The 13,336-nt window shown below is 41.5% G+C and overlaps 2 protein-coding genes across 3 annotated transcripts in view; both read left to right on the top strand.

The window, feature by feature from the left end:
• Positions 1 to 3,284, top strand: part of KPNA3 (karyopherin subunit alpha 3) — a 110,960-nt gene extending 107,676 nt beyond the window's left edge. Inside the window, exon 17 of the mRNA XM_021674539.2 lies at positions 696 to 3,284. Within this exon, the coding sequence (XP_021530214.1) occupies positions 696 to 794 (99 nt within the window). The 3' untranslated portion in view covers positions 795 to 3,284. The remainder of the gene's footprint in view (positions 1 to 695) is intronic.
• Positions 3,285 to 10,688: 7,404 nt separating this feature from the next.
• The window catches only part of EBPL (EBP like), a 35,933-nt gene continuing 33,285 nt past the window's right edge, over positions 10,689 to 13,336 (top strand). Inside the window, exon 1 of one of the 2 annotated variants that reach the window (XM_064373591.1) lies at positions 10,689 to 10,924. In XM_064373591.1, coding sequence (XP_064229661.1) covers positions 10,754 to 10,924 — 171 coding nt within the window. In that variant the 5' untranslated portion in view covers positions 10,689 to 10,753. The remainder of the gene's footprint in view (positions 10,925 to 13,336) is intronic. The other variant, XM_064373592.1, reaches the window with a different exon arrangement.

Genomic DNA, 13,336 nt, shown 5'->3' with positions numbered 1-13,336 from the left:
ACGTTACGCTCTGGGGTATATGTGTACATCCTGCATCCTGCAGGCTTGTTGCATAGGTACATACATGCCATGGTGGTTTGCTGTCTCCATCCCCCACCACATCAGGCATTTCTCCCTGTGTTATCCCTCCTGCCCCCCGCAATCCTTCCCCTCCCCTCCACAGCTCAACTAGCCCAGCGAGTGTTGTTTTCTTCCCTGTGCCAAGTGTTCTCATTGTTCATCACCCACCTATGAGTGAAAACATGCAATGTTTGGTTTTCTGTTCTTACACAATGTAAATTAACCTGAGTTTTCCTTTTATTAGTAGGATGACATAAGTTTATGCTGTATTTCTGTTAGACATTCCATCAGTCACTTCTCTTAAATACTTTGAAACTTCATTATAAGGTAGAGCTGTAAAAACAGTTCTTGTTTGTAATCTATTAACTAGGAAGAAATAGTAATACATAAATGATGTATGTTCAGATAGGTTAAATAAATCTACAGATACAGAAACTGAAGGAGGCAGTTTTTAAATGTGTTAATTTTAAATTGTTAAATTTCTTAAATTATTATTGATTTACCCGAATATTTTTAGGTGATTAAAGCATTCACATAGAATTATTTGCTAAGAGGTAAAAAGTCAATTCCACTTACATCATAATGTATAGTATCATAATTTGATATGGATTTTTGGTTTTTTGTTTTTTTTATAGATTGACGAAGATCCCTGCCTCATTCCTGAAGCAACACAAGGAGGTACTTACAATTTTGATCCAACAGCCAACCTTCAAACAAAAGAATTTAATTTTTAAGTTCAGTTGAGTGCAGCATCTTTCCCACATTCAATATGAAGCACCACCAGATGGCTACCAAATGATAAGAACAACAACAGCAACGAAAGGCTCTGAAACACACATGCCTCTTTGTTTTGATGCTTCTAAAGCAAGCCACGTCTCAGTCACTTTGCAGTTGCCAAAAGTCACTATCACATGGACTGTAAATGCATATGCATGATTTCCTGAACTGTTTTAGAACTCTCCTTAACAATCTCAACTACCCTATTTTTCCCTGTTCCCTGGTGCCACAGGCTGACAACTGCAGTCTCCAGTTTAGAATAAATATTCCATAGTGGTGACATGTCAGCTGCCCACTGTTACTCCTTTGGAAAATGGTGCGCTGTGGATCAAGACACTTTGGTATGATGCATATACAAGTTGGAAGACTAAAGAGGTGCAGTGTGATCTGAGCCTCCATCATTGTCCTCCACAAACATATTTTCATATTCTTTATGTGGAAGAATAGATTTTAAAGTACAAGCCAAATGATTTTCATTGGTGGAACTGACACAAAAAAAGTAACTTAAAAACAAGAAACTTGGTTATTGAATAAACAGATAAGTTTTTTAAAAAAAACTGTACTTGACCTACCAGTAATTGATGTGTTTATTATCTGCCTCAGAAGCCAGGGTTGGAGGAAGAACTTTAGATATGGATGTTAATGCTTTTGCCATTATACCTAATTTTTGAGAACAGCAAGCCCTATTTGACCACTCTCTTCAGCCTGTGTGTTCCTGCTGTTTTGAAGTAATCAAATGCTGTGCATGGTATTTTACCTGAGCTGCAACCTGTTATGGACTTGAACTTCTGTTTAAGTTGAAAGCAAGAGTCCCTGACTATAAAGGAAAAACAGCAAAACAAACAAAAAAAAAAAAACGCTGCAAAAGTCTAAAATACCCATTGGTATTGTTTTTAAAAAAATCTTGCTTTCAGCTTTCAGGAGTTAATATTATTTGTTTTCATTTGATAATTGGATATGGTTGATTTATATTGGGTTTAAACTGTGGAGCTTTCATGTTTACTGTAATTTAGTCTTAAAATATTTTTTACTTAGTAACCAGTGCTTTTGATAATGTGGTTGGCAACAAACCAGCAACTACTATTTAGAAGTGTCATAAGACTTCATTCTTTGAGTATTGGGAAAGTTAATTCAGATCCTACTCTAAGAGCATCTTCATATATTAAAAGATTCAGACAGGGATCTGTATAGAGGAGTGATTTGCAGTTATTTAACATAAACCTGATTTGCAGTGATCTCTTAAATAATTCTGCAAAATCCGGTATTACTATGTCAAGTCATTGCTTTTGGTAAATTGTCTGACCCTGTTATTAATGAAAGAATATGGATTTGAAAATTTTTAAACTAAATCATGCTGTCACAGAAATGGTATTGTTGCTCTTGTTTACTGGGTATAATTTCCCAATGCATTGATGTGAAGGGATAGAAAATCTAAACTAATTTAGTTATCCATGGGGGGTGTATTTACTGTGATGAAGATGAGACAGATGCCATCAGAGCTTTGTGAATCAGCTGGGGTGTTTTCACTGATAAACAACACATAGCAGGTGTGCATTCATTACAAATATATGTATCTGCCAAGGTAGAGCCACTTTAAAGAGTGAGTTTTGTCTTGTATCTAAAGTGGATACAAGCGTATGTTTAAACTGCAAGATTTTTACTTGCTAGAGAATCTGTTTTAATATAGTGGTTTGGCCTCTGATTATTTATAGGTTTTATAAATTTTAGAATCAATTTCTCTTTAAAGTGGCTCAGATTTTTCAACTCTTGTGCACATAAAATTGAGTTGAAGTTCATTGTGCCTTTTTTTCTTTATCCAAATTTTGAGTTAAAGCTTCATATGGTAACTGCATCCTATTTGGACACTATAGTCTAAATTTTTGAAACTGCGTGGTGTTCACTAAAAGTAGGAATAACAACGTAAAAGCTAATTAAGGTCACAGACTTCGGTGAAACCCTTAAAGTCCAAATCTTCTTGATATTGTGAATTGTACCCCTTCCAGTTTAGTTTCTTCTGGACTTTCCTTACTTAACTGACAGTTACCTTTTAAAATTTGCACACATTATGATTAAAATTGGGCCTCTACTGTGATGATTCCTATTTCATGTTTTAAAGTGCAAACTAACATTTAAGTGAACATTAGCATCAAGTAGTGCAGACATTTGTATGCATTTCCTTGATTCAATTTGTTGTGACCTTACCAGTTTTGAATTGGAATTGCACCATTTCGTAGATAAAGGAAACTAAGTATATTGCTGCACTTTTAAGTTTTCAAAACAGTGTTTAAAAATTGCATTGTTTTTATTTTTTTTAAACTCAGTTTAAAAAGACTAAAACATTCTTTCAAAAGAGGCATCTAAATGTGTTCCTAATTTTGTATATGGGCTTAGGTTTTGTAACCAATAAAAAAAGCTGCTATCAAATATGATAAAACATTGAAAACTTATTTCTGAAAATAACTTGTTTGTTTTCTGTATGGTTAAATTTAAATTTGGAGTTATTTTTCAAAAATCACAATGGAGGTGAATCATGAATTACTCTTTTATCGTATTTTAATATCTACTTCACACTGTTACTGAACTAAACTGGAGCCTGCTCACCTGGCACAGTTAGGCCAAACATTCACACCAAGGTTTTGCAGCAGGAAAAAGGGGGACATTTATTTGCAGGCAGGGCACCAAACAAGAAAAATGAGGCAGCTCACACTTAAGACCCAACGTCCCTCATGGCTTTGCAAGCAAGTGTTTTTGCAAGCAAGTGTTTTTAAAGGCAGGGGTGAATTTCAGGAAAGCAGAGGTTACAGGCAAAATTGTAAATCAATACATGGAGGTTACACAGTGATTTGGCCTAAAAAGGTAGCCTGTCTTGAAGCCAAGGGTGGCAAGGGGTGACTTAATAGGTCATAGGTGAATTCAAAGATGTTCTTATTTGCAGTTGGTTAAGGGATCAAAGCTTTGTCAAAAAACTTGAGGTCAGCAGAAAAGAATGCTAAGCCTGCCCCATAGGCATAACTTCCTATAGGCCCCTCAGGAAGACATTTAGAACAGAGAATGGCAATCAGAGCTCAGTCCTCAGTTCCCCCTTCCCTGGCCAGTGGATCCATTTGGTGGGGGGTCCAGGTTTCTGAAGAACAACTCAGGGACATATGTTAAGATGTTATCTTTAGTTTCTGTAAGGAACCAAACATCCTGTGACTTCCTTGGCTATTGTTTTAAGCTACTATTACCCTCTTGCTTATTAAGTTGCTCATTTAAGTCATAGGGCTAGCCAGGTGGCTGGAATTTCCCTTGAAGGAACTCAAGGTTTTCCTTTATTTCCATGTTTGGGGGGCACCTGGCAGGCCCTTAAGAGGGGTTCCTCCTCCATCTCAATTCTGATAAACCAGGATGATCAATAACTGCTAGGTCTGGGACTATTCTGTGACAAATAAGAATTACCAAAATCTGTATTCGTTTCCTAAGCTGCCATTACAAAGTACCACAAACCAGGTGGTTTCAGACAATAGAAATATATTATCATCCAGTTCTGGAGGCCAGAAGTCTGAAATAGAGGCAATGGCTGAGCCAGGCTCTCTCTGGGGGCTTTCATGGTGACGATCTTTCCTTGCCTCTTCCTAGCTTCTGGTGGTTCCTGGCAATCCTTGGCATTCCTTGGCTTGCAGCTGCATCACTCCAGTCTCTGCCTCTGTCATTACATGGCATTCTCCCTAGTGTCTCAGGTTTAAATGCTATAACTTAGAAAAAGGCCATTTATTTGAGATGATATGATTATGACTTTCATGAAACAAAAAATCAAACTTTATTTAAAAGTTTAAGACCTGGCTAACCCTTGAAAACAAGTAACTATGGAAAATAGTAATCAGAGCAAGCCTAAAAGTTTTAATCTGTTAGGTAAAGGTTATGTCACTAAATGAAATCTTGAATTAATTAAAAGAACAAAGGAGCAGACAAACTTTTGAGTATAGAAATGCTTACTTTTGTATAATGCCACTTCAAATTATTTTTTAATGAGGTTGGTGTATAAGTAAATAAATGTGCTAGTACTCATACAATTTTGCCATCATTTCTTTCAGAAGGGTCATCCTGAAGGGCGTGGTGGCAGACACCTGTAACTCCTGTGACTTGGGAGGCTGAGGCAGGAGGGTAACTTGAGCCCAGGAGTTTGAGAGCAGCCTGGGTAACACAGCAAGACCCCATCTTTTAAAAAAAACTCTACTTTTACATGAAAAAAATTTTTAAAGAAGGGTCATCCATTTCAGGAGATTAGTTAATGAGGATAAACAGGTAAACGAGTAACTGACATTCATGAATGTCTGTTGTTTCACAGTGATAATGAATTTTTTAAACCCTAAACTGGGGAAGTTCACTTAAATCTTTTTGGGGGAATGGAGATATAATTTCTATATATGAACCTGTGAGTATACATGTTGTACTTGTTTAGATAGCTGAAAAACAGTGATAGAATTATTCTCCAAAAGTATAATATATAATGTGTGGGAAAAGGGATGTGGGAATGCAACTTAATGCCACTGTTTGCCCATAAAATCCCTCAACTAACTTAGGCCTAAATTGGGGTTTTTTAAACCCTGCACTATTGACATTTTAGGCTGCGTAATTCTTTGTTATGTGTTGTCTGCCCTGTGCACTGTAGGATGTTCAGTGGCATCCCTGGGCTAAAGGGATGAGAGGAGAGATAGCAGTAGCACCTTTCTCCTCTCCCCGAGTCAAGACAACTACAGAAATTGCCATCCTGGGGGCCCAAAACCATCATTGATTGTTAACTACTGTCCTAAATCAATTCCTATAGAAAACTCCACTCAAATGAGATAGCCTAAATCATGACTTTTTTGTTGTGTGAACAGTCCCAGGCTTTCCTCAGATGCATAAGATGAAAAAAGGAGACAAAAATGTGCCTTGTCTTCATTCTGAGTTTTAGGAAAAATTGGAGGCAGGCCTAAACTAATTTCCCAAATCATCCCTAGGGAACTCCCAAGTAGTACTGAACTTGGCAAAGGACTTGGGAAAGAGAAAGAAATACGGGGCTACCAGTTGCCTCTTAAATGTGTCCTGTGGCTAAAAAACAGGGTTGTAAAACAATCAAATGTGTTAATTGCCCAAATCTCAATACCCAATCACAGTGTTTTTCAGACATTTGCAGTTGAAAATCTTTATCTAGGGAAAACGGGAGTTGGACTAGAAAATCATAGCATAGTTTGAAGATCACTTCTTGAAGCATTATTGAGAGATAGGCCCCATCAAAAAATTTACAATCATCTATTAAATGATTAAAAACAGAGAAACTATGGCTGAGCCATGCCATAAAGAAAGTATTCTCTGCAGGGAATTTCTTCTACAGCATCCCCCTTCCCTACCCTAGCAAATTGCCATACACCTTCTTGAGGAATTCTCTTAAACTGTGGTACTCAAAGATGTGTGGGGCTTGTGCCAAATAAAAGCCATAAGATAAGGAACATCTTCATGGGACAGCAACTTTACTAGGTGGTAAGTAAAAGTTTTATTGGTAATACAAGCCGAAGTGTTACAAAGTATACATTTTACATAATGTTTTCAATATAAAATCAGATTTTTAAGTCAGAAGAGCTTTAAAAACATGGTACTCATTCCAAGGGCGCTTGTATTACTTTATTGGCTAGCTTTGCTTGCTACAAGATCTTTTCTTAACCTGGGTGCAGTGGCCCACACCTGTAATCCCAGCAGTTTGGGAAGCCAATGTGGGCAGATCTCTTGAGCCTGGGAGTTCAACACCAGCCTGGGCAGTATGGTGAGACCTCATCTCTACAAAATATTTAAAAAATTAGCAGGGCCTGGTGGCACATGCCTGTAATCCCAGCTACTCTGGAGGCTGAGTTGGGAGGATTGCTTAAGCCCAGGAAGCAAGAGGCTGCAGTGAGCTGAGACCATGCCACTGAACTCCAGCCTAGGCCACAGAGTGAGGCCCTGTCTCAAAAGAAAAAGATATTTTCTTAAGTGTCCACCATAAATTAACTATTTTTGATTGGGAGTAGACTTTGTTATTTCCAGATAGCAGAGGAGACTCATCCATTTTTAAAATCAGCTCTCTTCTTCCACCAAACACCCCTTACATTTCATCCATTCTCATTATAAAGTCATTGTTGGACCTGGTTCCTGTCAGCTTGATGCACTCCAAGGATTCCAACAATAAGGAGTGTGGTGCGACTGGTTTCTGGGTACTCTGGAATGCATGGGAACATTCCATTATCTGGACATTTCATTCTATTAATGTGGGGGATAATTTCAGGTTTTTTTTTTACCAGCTTCATCATAATTAGATTTGTGATCAAGTGACAGCCTCAGCCCTCTTTATTGTCAGCTCTCTTTAACCCAAATCATTAGTCATCTACCCTTCTCAACTCTCAATAAATTTCATATCTACTTCAGCCCAGTTTTACTCATAATGAGATCACAGTCTACATACGTATCCTTTTGATGTCTTCAGTCTTGTTTACATAAGAATTCTAAGTCTTTGGAACATTTTGAATACTGAGTACTCTATTCCATGCCAGGTACTGTGCTATGGCACAGGATACTTGTAAAAACAGGAATCAAAGAGGACAAGTTTTGACAAATGTTAGAAAAAAAGGTACAAAATGATATAAAATACATAGTGGAGGAAATTGGCTACTGAGGAAGGTGATAGCCAGGCTAATGTTGAGCTCTTAAAAAGTGCCAGCCAAAATTTCACTGGTCATGGTGAAAAGGCAGGAGTTAATAGAGCAGATTGACTGGAAAAGCTTTCCAGTGGTGGTAAGAGTCTAGACAAGGCCTTGTGGGAAGCACCATGGGACATCTGAGGAAGAGAAAGAAGGCAAGTGTAGCTAGATCAAAGATTATAATGGGGAGAAGGATTAATAGGGGAATGGGAAAGGGCTAAAGAGATAAGGAGGGGCCAGACCCCACAGTCTAGTAAGCCATGAAAAGGATTTTGGTATTCTATATGGAAAATCATTAAGCAAAAGGGATGATAGATTAATAAGGATTACTAGTTGGTAAAGCTAAGGACAGGAAATGTCTTTCTGATTTAGTGACATAGAAGTTGCTGGTCACATCACGTTAGTGAATGAAGCACAGAGACAAGAGACGGTGAATGAATTGGCCCACGAAATGCATGGAATCAAGAGATTCTTGGCTGCTGAAACAGGAGTTGGTGATGCTTTAGATACAAAATTTGGAGAGAGAGAAGTATTGGGGATGATTTCTAGGTTTCTGGGTTGTAGTAACTGATGAGTGGAAGTAACATGAGATAGAAAATCAGACATGGGGTGGAAAGTGATGAGCTCAGTTTGGGTTGTGTTGAGACATCCTAATGATTGTCCAGTAGGGCAGTTGAAAATACTGGAGTTCAGAGAAGAGGACCAGACTAAAGATTTGAGTTCTCTACCAGTTTTGCTGGTCATTAAAGCAGAGGGTAAGGATGAGACTGCCCGGATCTGGGAATGAGAACAGGGCCTGGTCTGTGGTGGTCACTGGCTTTTTGTAGTGGAAGATGCACTTGCAAAGGGAAACAGAATGGCCAAGGAGACTGTTCTCAGAAAACCAAAGGAAAAGTATTTCAGTGCTCAGTGATGCTGCTGAGAAGTAAACTTAAGAAAAGGAGCTGCTCTTTGGGTTCAGTGATGTGGAAGCCAGTAGTCACCTTAGTGGGAGCTGTATCAGTGTGATAAGGCAGGAACTAGGAGCAGGGTCAAGACATGACAGGGATCTGATTAGTTTTTTCATTAAGTTTCTATTTTGCTCCCAAGGGGGAGGTAGGCAGGATATTCACTAATGGGTGGCTAGTTACTTACAGGACAGTCCAGAGCATAGGTGGCTAGATTGGCCATACTCAGTCACCAGTTATTTAACTGAGCAGCTACTATATGACAAACTCTGTAATAGATGCCAGGGATACAGCAGTAAAAAAGCTAGTCACAGCCCCTGCCCTTGAAGACTTATATTGTAATGGCAAGAAACTAGTGATAAGTGCATAAAGATCATTCTATCTGGTTTCACTGCTCTAAAAAATGGTATAGGAAGTGACTAGGGGAAAAAAAATCTTAAACTTGTGTTCAGTGCCAGCAATTGTTTATTCTTTTTTTTTTTTTTTTTTGAGACAGAATCTCACTCTGTTGCCAGGCTGGAGTGCAGTGGTGCGATCTTGGCTCATTGCAACCTCCTACAGGCATGCACACTACACCCAGCTAATTTTCATATTTTTAGTAGAAACAGGGTTTCACTATGTTGGCCAGGATGGTCTTAATCTCTTGACCTCATGATCCACCCGCCTCAGCCTCCCAAAGTGCTGGGATTACAGGCGTGAGCCACTCCACCCAGCCAGCAATATTTTTATAAATGTAAAATACACATAAAAATTGCCATCTTACCTATTTTTAAGTGTACAGCTCAGTAAAGTATGTTCATATTGTTGTGCAACCAATCTCCAGAACTTCATCTTGCAAATCTGAAACTATCCCAATAAATAACACTCCACTTTCCCCACTTACCCCTCCCATGCCCCCGCCCCTGATAGCCACCATTCTATTTTGTTTCTGCAAATTGATTAGACATTTCCTGTAAGTGGAATCTTAAGTATCTTTTTGTGACTGGCTTATTTCACCAACCTCATAGGGTTGTTGTGAAGTTAAATAGAATAATGTAGGTTTGTTACTGGACCAAACCGGGGGTCAGGCTGCTTATTCTCTCAGCCCAATAACAAGATGCAGATGAACTGGGAAAGAAGAGAGTTTTTATTTCTGCAACTGATTACGGAGAGAAGGCCTGGAAATTATCGCCAGACCAACTCAAAATTACCAAGTTTTTCCAGAGCATATTCTAAAATATATGTCTACATATAAGTGTGCATTCATCTGAAGCCATAACTGATTAACAATGTCTAATCTGTAAGATCTGAGTCCTTAAGACCTTCCTCTGGAGCCTCAGTAAATTTACTTAATCTAAATGGGTCCAGGTGCTGGGATTATTATCATTATCTTGTCTCCTGCTAAATCACGGAGGTTTGAGGAGTTTCTTCAGACCCCCAATAAAACTTGTTTAATCCTAAACAGGTCCTATTAAGAATTCCTTCGTTATCTTCTCATGCTTCAAGGCCCAGGGAAGGCCTAGGTAAAACTCTCAGTGGGCTTTTATTACATTCCAGCCTTTGTATATGGGCACTGGCTCTTTTAGCTTTTAATATTTAAGTTAACCAATCAGTACTGAAACAGTTGTGATGGAGGCCTGCGTTAGTGAGACCTGGCCTGCCACAGATTAAAGGCATCTAGCGCCAAGCCAATAGGATTTACCCTTCCTGTCACCCACACTTTTGCTACTTTTCTGGATTTTTAAGAAATGGAAAGATGTCAGAGTAGGCCACAAAAGCTTTAAGCCTGCTGGTGGCTGAAAACACCCTTGGCCCCCCACCTCCTTGGTAAGTCTTGCAAGAGCCTAATTAAAACCTTTTGCCTCCAAAATTCTGCCCCTGGCCTATTGGCAAAATTTCCACTACCTGTGCTTCACTTTGTAGCTTAACGTATGACTTTTGTTAAAAATCAATCATCAAAAGGTGTGGCCCTATTACCAATCCTTTGGGCTTGATTCAGGGACAGGTTTGGTCGAGGCGGTTGAACGAGTTGGTGAGTACGAACCTCCATCAGCTGGACCTGGCAAAACCCCTGGGCCCAGCAGGATGGCAGGGTGCGAGGCGGGCAGGGAATCCTTGCTCCGGCCCCGCCCCGGCCGAGAAGCCCCGTCCCTCCCCGGACCGCTTTGGCCAATCAGCTCCGCTCCTCCTGGGCGATCCGGCTCTGCCCCTTCCCCGTCAGTCCCGCCCCATCGTTTGTCTCCCTGCTCGCCTTTACTCCCACGTGGTCCCGTGCTGGCGGTGTCGGGAGCGGGAAGCATGGGCGGCAGGTGGGAGCTGGGGGCCGCGGCGGGCGGTTCTCTGCTGCTGTGCGCCGCGCTGCTGGCGGCGGGTTGCGCCCTGGGCCTGCGCCTGGGCCGCGGGCGGGGGGCGGCGGACCGCTGGGCGCTGGTCTGGCTCTGCTACGACGCGCTGGTGCACTTCGTGCTGGTAAGTGCTATCGCCTAGACCCTTCGTCCCGCCATCCCAGAGAGTGGGAGCGGGGGGCGGCAAGGCGGGGTGAGGGGGTCCGGCGGCTTTTTGCAGCGAGCTGGCCGCCCCTCCCCCTGCGGCAGGAAGTCTGCTGGGAGCAGAGAGGCGCCTGGAGGCCGCGGCGCGCAGAGTTCTGATAACTAGGTCTGTGAACAGAGCGCCACTTGCCTTGTGCATCCGATTCCTCTACCAAAACTTAAAAAAAAGTCTGTACGTGTTGTGTTGGTTTACAAGATACTCAAAGGCTAGATCCTTGGCTTCCTCGGCTTTGTAACCTGCACATAAATGTTGAACTGGAAATAATTGAGAGTAGAGTTGAGATCGTTTTTTAAATGCCCCAGAGGGAGCAAGGAGAGATGCTTTCCCCAGAGGCAGCAAGGCTATTGCGCAAAACCCGAAGCCTGTACCGAAACAAACGAAACACCCGTGTCTAATGTGTGCCAGGCACATTGCTGAGTTTAAAATTTCATATCTTTACGGCATCCATAAACTAGTTGTTACTGTTTCCCATTTTACAGAGGTGAAGGCAGGCGCTGCAAAGTTAGGTGACTTTTCCAGTGCCACACAGCTGGCACGATTCTGAGGCGGTCTAGTCTGGCTCCAAAGCTTGCATTCTTTGTATCAGTTGAAGTCTTAGGAAATATGTGCACTTAAAGATTCGACCCACTGTATAAAATAGCCAGGAAGGTTGTGTTTAAGGCATTTATGCTGAAATGCCCCGCCCCCCTTCACCACAAACACACACACTTTAAAATTTTTTTTTGAACTTTGTCCAAATATCTTTTTTTTTTTTTTTTGTAACGTTGACCTTGTTTAACTCTAGACACACCTGTGGCTAATGTGAAGCCAAAGTCGATAGTATTGAGAAAGCAGCAGAGTTTCGGGTGATCATCGAGTTCTGTAAATGTTTACGGGTTGGCTTTGTGCCCGTGACTGATGTTGCCGGAATTCTTTTTATCCTAATAACATGTAGAGATAAGGGACAGTGAATGTTTCTCTCAACTCCTTTAGTTGTAGAATTGATTTTTTGTTGTTGTGTTTTTGTTTTGTTTTTTGTTCTTGAGACAGCCTCACTCTGTCGCCCAGGCTGGAGTGTGCTGGAACTATTGGCTCACTGCAACCTCCACCTCCTTCCTTAGTTCAAGCGATTCTCCTGCCTCAGCCTCCTGAGTAGCTGGAATTACAGGCACCTGTCACCACACCCAACTAATTTTTGTATTTTTGGTAAAAGATGGGGTTTCACAATGTTGGCCAGGCTGGTCTCAAACTCCTGACCTCAGGTAATCCACCCGCCTCAGCCTCTCAAAGTACTGGGATTACAGACGTGAGCCACCGCGACTGGTGGAGAATTGATTTTTTTAGCTGTCACTTGAACACAAGGTCTCCCACAAAACAGGGGAGATAAAGCAGGTTGCTAGGCTCACTTAAAGGAAAATGTATAACATATCTGCTGGGCTTGGTGGCTCACGCCTGTAATCCCAACACTGTGGGAGGCTGAGGTGGGCAGATCACAGGGTCAGGAGTTTGAGACCAGGCTGGCCAACATGATGAGACCCTGTCTCTACTAAAAATACAAAAATTAGCCAGGTGTGGTGACAGGTGCCTGTAATCCCAGCTACTGGGGAGGCTGAGGCAGGAGAATTGCTTGAACCCAGGAAGCGGAGGTTGCAGTGAGCCATGATCAAGCTACTGCACTCCAGCTTGGGCAACAGAGCAAGATTCCATCTGGGGGGAAAAAATGTGTAACATATCTTAGACGTACAAAAAGCAGCTGGGTGCAGTGGCTCACACCTGTAATCCCAGCACTTTGGGAGGCCGAGGCGGGCAAATCACGAGGCCAAGAGATCGAGACCATCCTGGCCAATACGGTGAAACCCCATCTCTACTAAAAATACAAAAATTAGCTAGGTGTGGTGGCACGTGCCTGTAGTCCCAGCTACTCAGGAGGCTGAGGCAAGAGAATCACTTGAACTCAGGAGGTGGAGGTTGCAGTGAGCTGAGATCATGCCACTGCACTCCAGCCTGGTGACAGAGCGAGACTCTGTCTCAAAAAAAAAAAAAAAATACAAAAAGCTCTAAAAATACTTGAACTGTATGCATGTGTTCACCAAGTAGTTTAAGACTCTTCACTTTCTTTCTTTTTTTTTTTTTTTTTCCTGAGACGGAATTTCTCTCTTGTTACCCAGGCTGGAGTGCAATGGCGCGATCTCGGCTCACCGCAACCTCCGCCTCCTGGGTTCAGGCAATTCTCCTGCCTCAGCCTCCTGAGTAGCTGGGATTACAGGCACGCGCCACCATGCCCAGCTAATTTTTTGTATTTTTAGTAGAGATGGGGGTTTCACCATGTTGACCAGGATGGTCTCGATCTCT

The sequence above is a fragment of the Aotus nancymaae genome, unplaced genomic scaffold (genome assembly GCF_030222135.1).
Source record: "Aotus nancymaae isolate 86718 unplaced genomic scaffold, 86718_ANA_hifiasm-v0.15.2.pri h1tg000009l, whole genome shotgun sequence".
NCBI lineage: Eukaryota > Metazoa > Chordata > Mammalia > Primates > Aotidae > Aotus > Aotus nancymaae.
This window is presented reverse-complemented; position numbering and strand designations above follow the sequence as displayed.